The sequence below is a fragment of the Epargyreus clarus genome, unplaced genomic scaffold (assembly GCF_041222505.1).
Source record: "Epargyreus clarus isolate Ecla_fem2 unplaced genomic scaffold, WU_Ecla_fem_2.2 ptg000005l, whole genome shotgun sequence".
NCBI lineage: Eukaryota > Metazoa > Arthropoda > Insecta > Lepidoptera > Hesperiidae > Epargyreus > Epargyreus clarus.
In genome coordinates, this window is record NW_027332213.1 from 8429142 (window position 1) to 8444957 (window position 15816).

General features: G+C 33.9%; 1 protein-coding gene across 7 annotated transcripts in view; it reads left to right on the plus strand.

Moving 5' to 3' along the window:
- Window positions 1–2559: 2559 nt before the first annotated feature.
- LOC140742228 (uncharacterized) overlaps window positions 2560–15816 on the plus strand; it is an 81469-nt gene continuing 68212 nt past the window's right edge. For 6 of the 7 annotated variants that reach the window (XM_073073062.1, XM_073073064.1, XM_073073065.1 and 3 more), the window contains exons 1-2: window positions 9284–9380; window positions 9908–10173. In XM_073073062.1, the coding sequence (XP_072929163.1) occupies window positions 10137–10173 (37 nt within the window). In that variant the 5' untranslated portion in view covers window positions 9284–9380; window positions 9908–10136. Of the gene's footprint in view, window positions 2683–2880; window positions 2947–9283; window positions 9381–9907; window positions 10174–15816 lie in introns of those variants that run through there. The other variant, XM_073073063.1, reaches the window with a different exon arrangement.

Consider the following 15816-nt stretch of genomic DNA (forward strand, 5'->3'; position numbering starts at 1 on the left):
CTAAGTACGTAATCATTAAAATTCCTTCACACTGATGTAACTTCGCCCGAGTGCGTGGAGAAACATTGCAAACACAGCGTCATACGGAGTATTCCATGTGGGTGGAATAGGTCACACAATCTAACATTTGATTAAAGATTAATAAGCTATCTCATAATGATAGGCTATTGATAAGTAATTGTGGCAACAAGGTATCTAATCTAAAAGAAAACACACTATTGCACCAGAGTTTTAAAGTATTATTTCAAGTCAGAAAGAATCAAAATCGATTGATTCTACTTAATCCGAGAAATAGGAGAATTATGAATCTGGACAAATAAACTTCTTACACAAAGACACATAATGAATTACAGAAATGTAACCATCGTTACCACATTAAGCATCCAAAATGGTACAATTTTCTAATGTGAAGTAAGGAGCTTATGTGGTAACCTGTTTACCTCATGCATTATAAAATTTAACGTGTTTTCTTGAAAAATAAATAAAGACGGTTTACGTCCTTAATGACTTAACAGTTTTTTGCACCAATTACATTAGCAATACTTCTGTTTCATACCTATTAAATTTAGCATTAAAATATAAAATGGAATTCTAATTCTTTTTGGTTAGCTAGTTGAAATTTTAGGAATTTTATGGATCTTGAACTCCTTAGTATTTATAAAGACCCGGTTATTGTTTGACGCAAATGTTATCTAAATTGTTTTATTATAAACCCTTTAGTGAGTTAGGACTGAGGACGTCTGAGGACAGATTTCTTCTCCGTATGAAAAAGTCTGAGTTAGGTTAACTTTAAATAGCCATAAGAAGAATTGCATTATGTAGGTAAGTTTTGTCAACATTTAACTCTTACCATTAAAATAAGGAAATTAATTCCAATAAGTTTAACACTACAAAATGACAGGAGAACTCGGATTTGAATCCGTGCCTCCGGCTTAGGGAATGATACTGATACGTCTCTGCACAATCTAAATTATTTATATTTCAAAATGAATGTAAAATTATATGTGCAATCCCCATGAGCCAAACGGGTGTTTCCATTGTATTCTACGTTGTTTAGGTTACGTGACGTAGACATCATTATCATTCAATTACAAAGACTCCTTACGGGGCAAGTAGGCGACCTTCAGGGGCATATCGCAACCCGAAGTGTGCCAGCAAATTGAAATATATTATATTAAAATAATTAGTCATGTAGTAGTTAGTAATTAAATGTTGACATATAAGGTGCATACCGCTCTACCAAACGATAAAATACTTTCGTCATACCAACCTGGACGATTATACATATTATTTAGGTGTTGAAATTGTTATTCTAAAAACATCTATCTATGAGAAATGTTTAATCTGTGTTAGTTAGTTACACACACTTTAATAGTGGGTTGTTGAATATTATTTGCAATACATCGGAATGTTTGTGGGTTTACATACAGAGTTACTAATCACTTCTCATGTACGGGACTTCAATATAAAATATATATAAAAGTAAATATTTTTATTCGATTTTAATTCCAAAGAGAATAATTGTAACTTTATAGTCTGGTTTAAAAAATGAATGAAAGAAGATTGTTGTTATAAAGACGTAAAAGTATTTATAAATTACTACAAAATTCTATTGTAATATAACTAACTCTTAATAATCATAAAAGCAATTAAACTTATATGGTAGCGGCTGCGGAAAATGAAGTCGTTATAATACTTCGCTGGTAGATATTTCCGTATCAGAAAGGGAAGTGGAGTGCAGTCTTCCGTTCCGTTCTTCAATGGCATGACGTCACAATATTGATCTTCTCTCCACAGTCAATGCGCCGTGAGTAGGACAATAACGCTCCATTGCGCAGAACTTCCCTAATAATATAGTAAAAAACGTAGTTGTGATCAATTATAGTGTTAAAACTATTATAAAAAATATTTATATGACTATTATATTATTTAAAGTGTGAATAAAATTTCGTTCGGTTTATTACTAAAAGTGTAAGGATGTTTTTACACTAGCAACACTAAATCCTAATATATCGATATAGGTATGTATGTACGCGTTTAGTGATTGCTTCACGTAAGGAAATTAGGGCGCATGCGTGAAAAACATGGCTACGACCTCACTGCAGGGTGGTACAGATACGGACTGGGTAGTTAGTTATATTAAACTATTTTGTGTGTGATTTCTCTATAAATATATATAATTTGTAAACAACAATGGGCAGTAAACTGTTAAACTAAGTGATATTAAGTTAATATCTGTTAAAATCTAGTTTTACTGTATTAAAAATCCATAATATTCCTCGTATAAAAAACCGATCAGTACTCCAAAACGTAAAGCTATTCAATCGCTTATTAACTTCAGTAAATTTAATCTTTAAAAGTGATACTATGTAAAAAATGGTAGAGTCCCACTCTGTGTGGTGTTTGCATTCGGGTTTAGTCGGAGGTTTTCGTGCATTTCCGCGGTCCGCTTTCCAACCCTCGCCGAGATGCCTTTACAACGTTTCAAAAAATCTTTAAAATATATCTCGGTATACACCTAAAAGCAAACGAAATCCCTGTGAATAACTGTGCGTATATCTTTATAGAATAAAAGTTTATGAAGTGTTTATCATTCGCTTATGGTTTTTATTTAGTGTCTGTGATAGTTTGCGTTGTGCTTACATTGAGTGGTGCCTGGAGTAAACGCGGCTTAGAACCAAGGTAAAGACGAGTTGACACCATAGTCCCTGATTCTACTAACCTATTTCCAACTACTTAGGTTTCCTTTTCAATACGTCCTAAAAATCAAACCATTTTTTCGTTATTTATCCTATTCACCACTTTACAAACAAGGAATCTTAAGCCCCAATTTACCATGGGATCTTATGTAAGAAAAAGTAACTTAAAGTATTGTTTCAGGTCATCATACGCCATGAAAGACATCGAAGACGACGATGACTGAGAAAGAAGTGAACAGAATGTTGGGTAAGTTATTTTATTAAAATATTACAACTGAATGCTTACATGTTACAATATGTATAACATCTTATACAACTCTACAAGTCTCTATATTACTCTGTTTGATCTTATTAAACACAAATATTTCTGTTCGTATTTTTACAAATTATATTTACTTAAAAAATAAAATATAAAATAGTACTAACAGAGTGTTAAACAATAGAAAAACGAAATGTAGAGTAGGGTTACGATTTCAAAAACATTGAAATTAAGCACGTCTATACTAGAAGAGTATAATGTACTAAATAAAAGTACATTTTAAGGTATCATGACTCATATAACATAGCCTGTATTTACCAACATTTACATTCAACCACTCGGCTACTTTTTGAATAGGTAACATGAGTCATGCAAGACTTGTATTTTCAGGGGGCCCGTCTAGACAATTTATAGATTAACTTAGCCGATTAGCCGGCTCGTTACTGAAATTAAGTAGGTACTTTACTTGATAAAGTTACTCCCTTTTTATATACGAAGAGGGAAATGCATAGAGGTAATGTATGTTCTTGTCTGTTAAGATTAAGAAAAGTGATTTACAGAAAAATATTTCATGTAACGTGAAAAGAGTTTACTATTTACTTGTTATACACACTTCTCGTATTATTAAAGTAAAATATATTTTGTTACGATGTGAAAAAATTGTTTAAGAACTTTAAAACCACTAGTAAAGTTAAGAGTTTTACGTCTTTTATTTTACGTTTTTTAAAGTGTTTTGTTGGTACTTTAGACGCAAGGTAGTTTGTAGTAGTGGTTGTATCAATTGAAATCGTAAACACTCAAAATTAAATTTTATGCTAAGGCTACTCACGATATGGTTTTTATTTGTTTATTGCCAATATTTCAACCCAGTTGCATAGATCGTTGCATGACATTTCGCCGTAAAATATATCATTTCCGCAACAATATAAGTCTAAAATCACGTAACCTACACAGAACGTGATTCAACGTTGTCGTTTATAGTCTGAGATAAATAAAACCTTAATCAAAGTGAAGCTTGGTCAACAAGTTAGCTGTTGCTAGAAAGTCTCTTATATTTTCAAGTTGAAGTGACTACGACATTATGAGGACAGCATCTGCCTTGTGATGCCTGTACCTTTAGTATGAGTTCTTACGTTTTTACAAAAATGACTGTTTTAGTATTTGTTTACGTATTTGTCCATACGTTTCCAATCAACGACCCTAGCGGATTGTATCAGAACTGAAATCTATGGGAAATACGTAAACAAATACGTAAATACGTAAAAAAACAGTCATTTTTGTAAAAACGTAAAAACTCATACTAAGTGTACTGAAAACTAGAATCGTTGCAGGAAACGTTGAGGACCACGTGTTTCGGTACCATTTCGAGAAAGCTCCGCTAGTTTGGCACTTGTTACAGATCAATAGAACCGTGCAAAATTAAGGAGTTCGTATTGAACTAGAAATTGTGTTATATTTATTTTTATAGCAATTGTATTAATTTCACGAGTTAATGCGAATACTAACGAATACTGTAACGAAATAATAGTAATATTTGGTAGAGATAATAAAAACGAAAAATCTGCTGTTTTTTCCGGATCTTATCAATTCAGATCGTATTCTGATATGAATAAAATATTGTAACTCTCAATTTGTATATAGGTCTATACAATCTAAATTTCATTTCATTTCGTTTCATAGTAGGAATAGTACGAGTCAACGACGTTGTTAAGAAATCGTTAAAATACACGAAAAATGCTTATACTTAGATACTTAATTGGGTAATTGCATGCACTCTGTTCTAATTTACACGATCGACCACCTGGGGGGCGCCCGCTCCCGCGGGAACTCCCTGGACTGGCGACCTCCGACCATCAGGAGGCCGACCGTCCGCTCGGTATGACGACGCGATAAGTACCGAATCACCCCCTCAACAGGGGGATGATAGATATTTTTAATATTTGTTCATTATTTTATTATGTTTTAAATAACATTATATTATTATGAATAAATATCAAGAATCCGGGGGGTATTTACCACCTGAGAATCTGCCCGGGCAAAGAGGGTATCCTCGAGACCCGAAATTCCATGCCCACCGCCCTTATGTTAACATTGCCTTAGCATATGAGAGACCCGGAGGGTATGACGTCCCGCTGACTGACTGACTGTCTGTTCTAACTTTCAGTTTGTTGCTTAATGACAATCTTTTCATGTCAATGAAAGTTTAACACAACGTTTTTCCTGATTATGTGCGATTTTGTTGGGCTATTCGATTTAAAAATGTTTTAGTACAATTTCGTAAAAGTACTACGTTCTCTGATACTTACAACTTAATTTGGTATCCAAATAAATAAAAAAAATGCTATTCTTAGGCATAACAATTCCTAAACATTAAAATCAATATTTAAAACTTCTGTTTTTTATTCATGGTCGTGTATTTAATAGATTTCGACGAAAACTCGTATACCATAGCCACTTTTAACTCCGAAGATGTAACGAATTATGCGTAAAAGCGTAATAGCTTGCATTTGTCGCTGCAAGAAATCTCTTTTACCAATAAAACCGTGTATAGCGAAGGATAATTTACCAATGTTGCTTATGCATTCTGCAAAGCAATTGCATTCCATTTCTATTTGGAATGAATGGAGCGACATCACAACGGATGTCACGGGTAGTCACGATGCGACGAGACATCGCGTGTGCGTGCACGAAATGCAGAAAATGAGTTTTCCCTACCAATCCTATTAATGGGAACCTTTTAATTTTAATTAAATTATTCGACGCAGACAATGCGCGCTATGGATTGATACTCCGTAAATTGTAATTTTTACATTGCTAAATATGATATCCCAAATTTATCAAAGGTAGGTAGGTCTTGCGCAATGCGTGTAATAGTAGAATTGGAAAATTCTGCGTATGGTCTGTCATTAGTAGAATTAGGTAGATAGAAATTGCGGAAAGAAAAGTAGGTAGGTTAGGTTAGGTCAACGTACATAGTTAAAATTTTAAAATGGTATAATTGAATCCTTTTGAAAAAAAAACTGCATTATACGTGAATAATGTTAAAGTTACACGCATTAGAACATTCAAATCGCTCTACTGTAAAGTTGTGAAAACACACTTGCACCAGTTTACGTAGGACCCGTCGATATTATAGTTTTGCAAAAATTTCACTATGACTATAAATAAGATCTTGGCCTAGATTTCAACCATGTTCGCTTGCCATATTATCTTCGATTTAGTATTTTGCAAACTCTACAACTTTTCACCATTGTTTTCGACTTTAAAATGTGAAATTGTTTTTTATTTATTTTTCCAAGAATAATATGTATCAAAACACAAATAAACGACATTAATGAAAACAATAATTTTATTTATAGCAAGAACGCAGCAGTTAAGGACTCTATATAGAGACATACTCCCACATAAAGTCTAGATTTGATATGATTTATGTACAGTACATCATAGACAGAGGTAAACTTGGAATGTTTGTTTACATTATTGTTACTTATAGGGATCCTCAGACCATCGAAGGTTCTAACACAATTTATGTTTGACTTTGCATTACAATAACCAAAGGTTCTTCAGAAATTAAGAAAGGATTAACCATTATATGAACCTGTTTCGTCCGTTTATTTGCAGAGACATTATAATTGTAGACATTTTCTTACGTCTTTGATGAAAATTACGAGTTTAGTATTCGTTCTAGAAATAAATAATTCACAGCAAATTGTAGTACTGTAGACGTATAAAATAGTGAATGAAATTGTTTAAATATATATAATGTTTTGATATGGGTAAATAGATAATTAGATTTATTTTGGGAATGTTCGCATTTGTCTTTTCATGAGTAGAAGACATAATTATATACTAAAGGCAAGCTTTATTTCAAGTTATATTTCGTTCAAAGAGAACTAATCAAAATATTGCAACACTAAGGACCCCCTTTCCTTAGCGATAGTGCATGTTCTGTATATCTGTGTATACAACGTAATACGTATCGTCTGGGGCTCACAGTAACGAAACAAAAGGCACGTAGCATTACGGTTCATACCATACCGATTAACATTAACGCTACTTATCCAGTGCCCTATCCTTTCCGTTGCATTACATGCATAATCCGATTGTCCTTCGAAAGAACCGCTTGTTTCAATAGAAATTTATTTCGTTTATTTCTTTAAAGTGACTGAATAAACATGAGTGAATAAACAACTTGTAGTGGGATTTTCCGGATTAGTGTTCCTTCAGTGGTTTAAAACTGATTTACCGCGTGTGGTTAATATTTTTAGCCTTATTTAGATAAGTTGTCAAGGCTCCCGCATCGTAAAGATGCATCCACGCAGTCTTATACCCACAGTTACACTGGATCGCGCGATCGCGTCTCCTTACGATAACCCGATGATAAACTATTCGGTTAAACATACATAACTGAGTCAGTTAAAAGGTACAGTGTCCTATACTATAGGCAAGTGTTATGTGGTTTAATTTACACTTCGGTTTAATTAATTCGGAGTTAATATCGCAATGGAATTGTGGACATACTCTTAAGAAAATTGTGTACATACTGAAGATTAAGAAAAGAAGGAAAAAATAATAGTTTTATCGAGTAGTGATAAACTAAATATTTTATGAGAAAATGATTGCGTTAGTGTGGTGTATTTTTGTGACTGTTATTGAGTTTGCAAAATATGCTTATTATAATACAAGTAAGGAGACGCCAGAAGTCGATGAAAATATACCAAGTAATAAGAAAAGAAGACGCAAAATGCGAAAAGGTAATGTACTAAGTATTACTGGATTTACATTTAGTAAATAGTTTAGTAGCACTAATTTTTATTCCTAAGATTTATAAAAAATGTACCTATAAACTTGATACTTGTTATATCTTCTGCTTATAGCTATAACGTTAGTTCAAGTAATCAATAATCATCATCATCTGTTATAAAACAATAGCGTGTATAGTTCACATTTGTTAATTTCATAAGCACCGTAATTAGTATGTAGACAAACAAGACTGTTTACATGACACAAACATATTAATAGATCTTCGTACGATAAGCATTAACAGCTACACGGTCAATAAGGTCATCTAGAGAGCCAAGAACATGTTCCACTTGTTATCTAGTACTTGACAATCAGACCTCGTAACCCTGTTCACCTGATTCAAGTGTCATTTTACCAAAGTCACTAACGTATGAGGTTACTAAGAAGTTCAATACACAGAGTATTAGGTTTCAAATTTCATATCTAGTGAAGAGGTGCGACGCAGGCGACATCTGTTCGATTGTTTTGCAACTTCGTTGTAGTGTTATAGTTCATTCATATTGAAAATACCTACCGATCTACGTTTCATGCATCCATCCGTGCATAGCAGTACGGAGTATGTGTCGATAGATGGCGCGCAGTGTCCATACATAATCGATTTGTGTTATACTTATTGGATATTGCTATATAAAGATTTGTTTACATTGATTACACCAAGATTACGCGTTGTACGAAATTGAATTTGGTGAAAATCGGAACTTTGGACCAATCTTAATTCAGATGCAAGACCCATTGAGATGTAAATTCGAGACCCAGAATTTACCGGGAATCAAAGAGGATATCTCTGTTTAATTGCTATTTTGATTAGGGGTGTAAAAGTCGGCTAGAGTGTAGATCAGAATAAGGTATCCCGCTTGTTTTTCTTAAATATAAAAGCATACGTAGAACTCATGTTAAGCATTGGTTATTTTTACTAACTGGATATTACAAAAATATGCTTAATATATACAATATCTCAATACATTTTGCAATTTCTTGGTACTCTTTGCAAAATATTTGAAAACATGTAATCAATGATAATTGGAACAATGGAACTTCGAAATTCTTATTGCTTAGGCATTGCATGTTACATTTTCAACCTGATATACGAGGTCATTCACTTTAATGTTTTATTGCTAAGTTTGTGCTCAATATACCGTTAGGTTTTTGGTCGTGAGAACCCGTGAGAATCAACCTTGTAGGTGAATGTTGCAGAATTTGGTACATTTAGGTCAATCAATTTTTGTTTACCCCATTTTAGGATTCAAAAGTTATTTTGAGTAAGTAGTTCAGTTTCTATGAATGTAGGTTCTCGGTTCATTGAATCCAGTGAAGCGTATAGAATTCTCAGAAATAAATGTAAGTGTGTTTTGCAAATATTACTTACCTTTTAAGCATTAGCAGCATGACAGTGCTACCTTTGCACTCCAATGTTATTGGGTCAGAGTCAGCATAATTCGGTACTTATTGCTATAAACCGGTGACTACTTTTACAAAATTGAGTTTTGCCGCAAGAAACAACTGACTGACAACGTTCACCACAGTGAAGTTGGCGCGCATGCGTAAGTCAGTTACGCGCACTGCGCCTGCGCGTTTGACGTTTTACACGGCGGTGGTGTAGTCGTGATCCGATTAACAACGTCAGTTTTTCATTTTTTATTTATATTAAAAAAATATTGTGTTTTGACCGTAACTGCGTTTTGTGGCATTCGATTTGACAGATTGCAACCTACTTCTTAATTTGGATATATTAAAACATTGCGTGTTCATATCGTGAAATTTTATTCATTCGTCATTGATTATGGAAAGTATTGCAATATTTTACAATACGCGCATTAATCAAGATAGTTTTCGAAATTACTTACGAGCACTAGTGCAAATGATCAAATTCACGATGCGTAGTGGTCGTAGTATAGTTCAATTAATCCCGTTCTATTTACGTCCCGTTCGTTCCCGACGTTCCCCGAGCGCGCCACGTGCGTCTGACTTCACTATCGAGTCCCGCTCACTCGGCTGGCGCTCATTCAAGCGGACCGGCCACCCGGCGTTTGATTCGGGAATTCGGGATAACGCGCCTGCAGCTGTCAAATCATACGTTACCAACGCAGTTAACGCACGCTAACCCTATCACGAAAAAACTAATCTTTGTTATTGTTTCACGTTTCAGTTTCTTTACTTGTGTTTGTCACGTGCAAAAACAATGTGAAAAGTGGTTGTTAAGGATATTTTCTTAGTAACTTGTATCCTTTCTGACAATAAATTAAAAATAATTGATAAGACGCAAAATGTGAAAAGCATTTATTTCCAAGTGTGGAGTGTATTGTGATGAAGAAGCCTAATAAAGGGTAGTGCGTCAATTAATCGAACATTCAAAAAGGATACATTGGGAAAAGAAAATGCGGATCAAATCACATACAGATTATCGCCCGAATGGTAAATATAAAATAATAATTTTAATAATCCTTACCCCCGAATTGGGTATATTTATTATAACTTAGCGTCCATGTTGACTGACATATTTAATACATATTATCTCACGTATTTATTATTTACATACCTATTATAATGTGTCATTCATAGACCTAATCCAATGACTTTGTATTTGTAATGTTATTATAATATAAGTACCTACTTATCGATGGGCGGAACACATTTTGTTAAGCAGAGTTTTTCCTGATTCGTCATAATTATTTTTGCGACCACAAAGGTCCATCTCCACAGGAAATACAGAGAATATTCTGAAAACATAATCTGTAAAGTATACAAGTATCTTTGACAAAATAATACCTAAATTGGTTTAAGCCTCATTAGTCAGATCAACTACAAGAATAATTTTCTTCTTAGCTCTGTTCTAAGCTTGATTCGGATCCTGATTTTGAATATTCGTCTCATACATTCCTATCGTTAAAGTAAAGTAGTCGTAGTTATATATATTGTATGACTAAGTATTGTATTAATCCATGTAATAAAATCTCACAGAAACCTAGCTAGCCAAACTACAATGAAATCTTTTTTATTTAGCTGACGAGCTCGGTGAGTTCGGTCAACCTCTGTGGAGAATACCCGTGAAAGGAAATTACTTCTAAACTATCTGGAGTCGATTGCAATACCCATGGAAAGCAGTGGACCAATAGAGTGATCATTAACAGTTAGACGAACTACACTCGTATTTGCTAAGTCTTTCAATTTAAATTGTTTTAACTGTTAGTTGCCGGAGTTGCTAACACTTCCTGCATCCTGTTTGAAAACATCACAGTTTTCAAATTAGCGTTACCTGCAGCAAATGCATATTTGTCTCGTTAAAGCCAAAGAGCTTATCCTGATGAGTAATGTGAATTGGGCTTAGGTAGTGACGTTAAATATTTTAAATTGCGATGAGTTGTCCCGTCGGTCTTTCATTGGCGTAATTGAGGCTGTCGAGGTCAGGCGCGGTTTCATCACGAGTGAATGCAATAAAACTTTAAATAATAATCGCCATATTCAATTTAGGTGCTTGTTTTGAATAATGTGGGACATATACTCATTACTTTTCATTATGGGGCATTTATATCTACACACATCGAACGTGGCAGACGTCCGTGCGGCAAATATAAACATAGCCTTCTACTAAAAGTATTATGTACCCTTAGTATCAGTTTTTACGCTTTCCGGGGGTTCAGCGGACTGTATCAGAACTGGGAACGAATGGAAATGTATGGGAAAAACGTAAACAAATACAAAAACAGTCATTTTAAAAAAAACCTAAAAACTCATTGTAAGGGTACTAAACGTATTTGTATCTTCCGTAATGCAAGCGCGTAGGCAAAGGCCGCCGTCCAAATATTGTATAGAAAATGTCTGACACGACACATAATGTCTGTACATATAATGGGGCCTTATTCGTTAGCGCTCACAAAGCATGCTGACATTTATCCAGCGGCCAGATGTGTTGGAATTAGACCGCCATGGAACATATGAATCAGGCATAAGCCCGTTAGCATTTAGCTTAAATTCTACGCATGTGTTCAATAGTTTCGGGTTACTGTAACACATGCATACACACACACTTTTTACTATTACTTGATTGTTTTTGTGCTATTGCTTTATCGTAGCTATAAGAAATTGTCCATACTTTCAAATAGATCTTTAAAATAGGTTTACGTCACTGAAACCGACATTAGTTGTCAAAGTGTTTTTCGAAAATCCAATACGAATCAAATCCGTTTCAGCTTGCAAGAGTAGCCCGTGAAAAACTATAAAACATATTAAAAAAGCTATTAAATGCAAATAATAAAAACTAGTAATTATTGAAAATTACATACGGACAGACATTGATATTTGTATTATATAATTTATTTTTAGATTATAGATAAAAGGAGGCAAAGTGTATCATGTTCTAAAGTTATTGCATTTATTTGACCCGCCAGTTCCGTATGATCTTACCGACAAATGATATCATCTGAAACCAGTAATATTTGTAACGTTATAGTTTTTATCGTACTTTTTGTAATTGGCACATAAATAGTACGATCTGAGTGACCTTGGCTTTGTAAGCATTAACTATTTTACTAGTCACAATGTCGCCGGAAAGTCAATGTGACAATAAAATAAATAATCAAACAATAGGGATTAAGTTTAAATAACTTTCTAATAATTAATCATATAAGATTGACGTATTAAACGAGTATACAATCAACTTGATGGTAAATAGTCACTGCTGCATGGATACTTGTAACCAACTCTATATAATACGAGTACAGGGGTAGTACCTGTACCCTTACCATGAGTTTTCAAAACATCCCACAATTTTACGTACGTAACGATTACTCAATCCATTATTCTGTTCCGTTTGTTTCAGTAGATTGAGTAAACGTAACAATAGGTAAGTGCTCAAGTATTTTTGTCTATTCACTACCTCACGCAAAAAAGAGAGACAAAACATAAAGCGCCATTTTGTCAATTTAGACATTAAATGTTACGTTACTGAAACTATAGTTCTGATACAATCAGCTAGGCGCGCTAAATTGTATGGGCAAATACGTAAAACAATACCCAAACAGTCATATTTGTGAAAACGTAAAAACTCATGGTAAGGATACTGAAGCCGATCATAGATACATTGCCACTCCTCATAACATAAGTCAGCCGGCATCCATACATTTCTATCACATGGCAAGAACTACTTCATTTTCGAAATATAAGCAACTACAAATGTGTCAAATTAAACGTAAGCTCTGTTTAATAAATTAATATTATTCCATACCTACACCAGTCTAAAAACGACTATAACTAAATTGTGTACGACAAGCTTGACTGTGAAACATGGGTCTTTCTTGTCTCTATAATTTGAAAAATGTGCTCTGAGTATCCCCCTACGCTGTTCCCATGTGAATTGCAAGAGATACTTGCAACCAAATCCGCTAAGAAGTTGTTTGAAAGCACGTCGTGTCCTTCAACCCTCTGTAGTTTAAAAAGTTTGGAAAATCCAAAAGTGCACGACTCATAATGCTCATTTAATTATGAAATATATAAAAAAAAAAAAAAAAAACTTGAGTCGTTCAAAATTAATTGCCGAAAAAACAGCTGTAGTAGGAAGAAGGTACTGCACAAGCGCCCCTGGTGGAATAAATGTACATAATATCTATAGATATACAGTCTTGTAGTTTTCGTTTTTTATTAATTGCAATTAAACGACACTGAATTAATTAATCATTCGCAGTGACCTACAATCGTCGATTAGAATTTAAAAAAAAAAAATAACTCAAATGATGGATTTTTTCACAAGTTACAGTGTTTTCAGGTTTCACACATGACGGACAGGAAAATTTTTTGACCTATTTTGGTGTTTTTTTCCAATTCTATTGCAGTAAATCAACTTTTAAAAAGTATGGAATTAATCTCCATTAAATTATCTCGACAATAGTATGCAAAATATCTTGATTCCGTGAACTATCAAGGCTATAATAATAAAAATAGGCGCCAAAATGAAGCGAAAAAAATTTTTCGATCGTAAAGCACTCTCTGATGCTTCGCATCATGAGTCGTGCAAACGTTACAAAACCCTTCTAAACACAAGATATAATAATACGCTTAATAATATATTTTAGGCCTTGTAACTAAAACTCAACAATTGTTAATCCCAGTTATCAGACTAACATTTGCTTTACAAAATTATATCATTGTTCCACAACAATACCGGTCATATACTTTATTGTAGCATTCCTGAGTAAATTGCTGTGTGTTTTTGCCCATTGTTGCACTGTTCTGTAATCGGTCAACGTTTTGCTTTCAATGTGCTAAATTTTGAATCGGCTAATTTGTTTCTAATGTCTTATCAGTATATCATTTATCGATGTACTTACATATAGCGAATATTAAAAGTAAATGTGACTAAACATTAATAAGAATTTATTTTATTTGATTTCATTAATCTTTTAACTAAAATAAAATTAACGTAGTCTGATTTTAGTAAATTATGTGTTAAATTGGCACGCGTAACTTAGTCGGACATTGAAACATATGTGTTACATGGCGCGCCCAACTTAGCCCTATTTTGATTTGTTTTGTCAAACGCATCAATATAAGTATAATTTCAGCTTTCAAAATAATATAACAGTTTTCCAATTTACATGTAGTTTTCCTGAAAATTAAACAAAAGATAATTTAGGAAACTTAATTCTAATTTCATGCACATATAATTACCATAATTATCTTTTAATAATTCTTTTCTATCTAATTTTGGATTGACAAACAATAAAACCCCACAGGACGGAAGTTAGATCCGAGCGTCCATTGATAATGTAGGCTTTGACGGTTACTTTGCAGCATATTGTTTGAACTAACGAGCTGGTTGTTGGAAACTTATGACGTACCATTGTTATTCACAATACAATGGCCTGCGAACGATTCGTTTACACAGGATACTGGCACAATATAATAAGTATTGTTATAAATCTCTTTTTAAGACGACGCCTAGTGTTTTTTGAATTTGCCGACATTTAACCTTAATAAGTGATTGATAGTCGGAACGATATGATAAGACCAGATAATGCTATAAAAAGGGCATCGTTTTAGGGCAAGCTAACATGATTTGTTTGGTGACCTTTTCGTAAATTCCTTATCTATACTTTGGGATATTTGCTTAGTGCAGTACATACAAACTTCTTTACATCCGGCCGTACTATGACTCCTCTGATGTTGTAAATGTCTTTACTGTGACTACCAGCCCCAGATGGGCGCTTGACATTTTATTAAGTTAGATTACACTCACAAATATATTTTTTCCCTGTGCTGCGTCTGAGCGGAACGCACATAGAAGTAGGTTGGACATATTTCGAAACAGATTTTGGATTCAAATGATTTATTATCTTATTTTAATGAAATCTCGCTTCAACCATAGAAGCAATAGTTATTACAGTAACATCCAGCAAGTGTAGAAAATTTGTAAACCATAAATAATCCGATCATAGGTTCTACATGCGTTCGAAGTCGAAAGCATAACTTAGTACAATATAAAATTACTCTATTGTCTATAAAACACACGTACGTGTCTGCAACGAACGAATGCTTGATATTGACCTTTGTTTCTCAATATTCAAAGAATAGACAAGTGAAGTGTCATTGCTCAAGAGAAAGATTACAAGGTTAGCTCTACTATAGAGAAGAAATCGATTCTTTAAAAGACTCGCTTGTAACATGAAACTAAGACGCTTGTAATTACGAAATAAAGTTCGCGTGTAAAGTTGGGACATATTGAGATAAATTTAATAAACTGTCTGAGAACATGCTAGGTTAGCCAGTACTCGTGTTCCGAGTGCATTAAGTAGCTCTTCGCAAGGCAGAGAGCGCTGCTTACGACTTTAACCTCCTCACTCACGTAATGTCGCTGTCTATCGAGACATTCTTAAAGACATGTCGTGTGGCGGATACGATTTCTCTCTTAATAAAAGGCGTGTGTATGTAGCTGCAACCTGTTTTATATCCCAATGTTGGCACGGGACGGAAAATTGAATTGCATAAACGGATGGAGGATAATCTACCACGATGATCCAATTGCTACTCAAGGATAGGAGTTAGTGGCCTATACGTTTCGGTTGT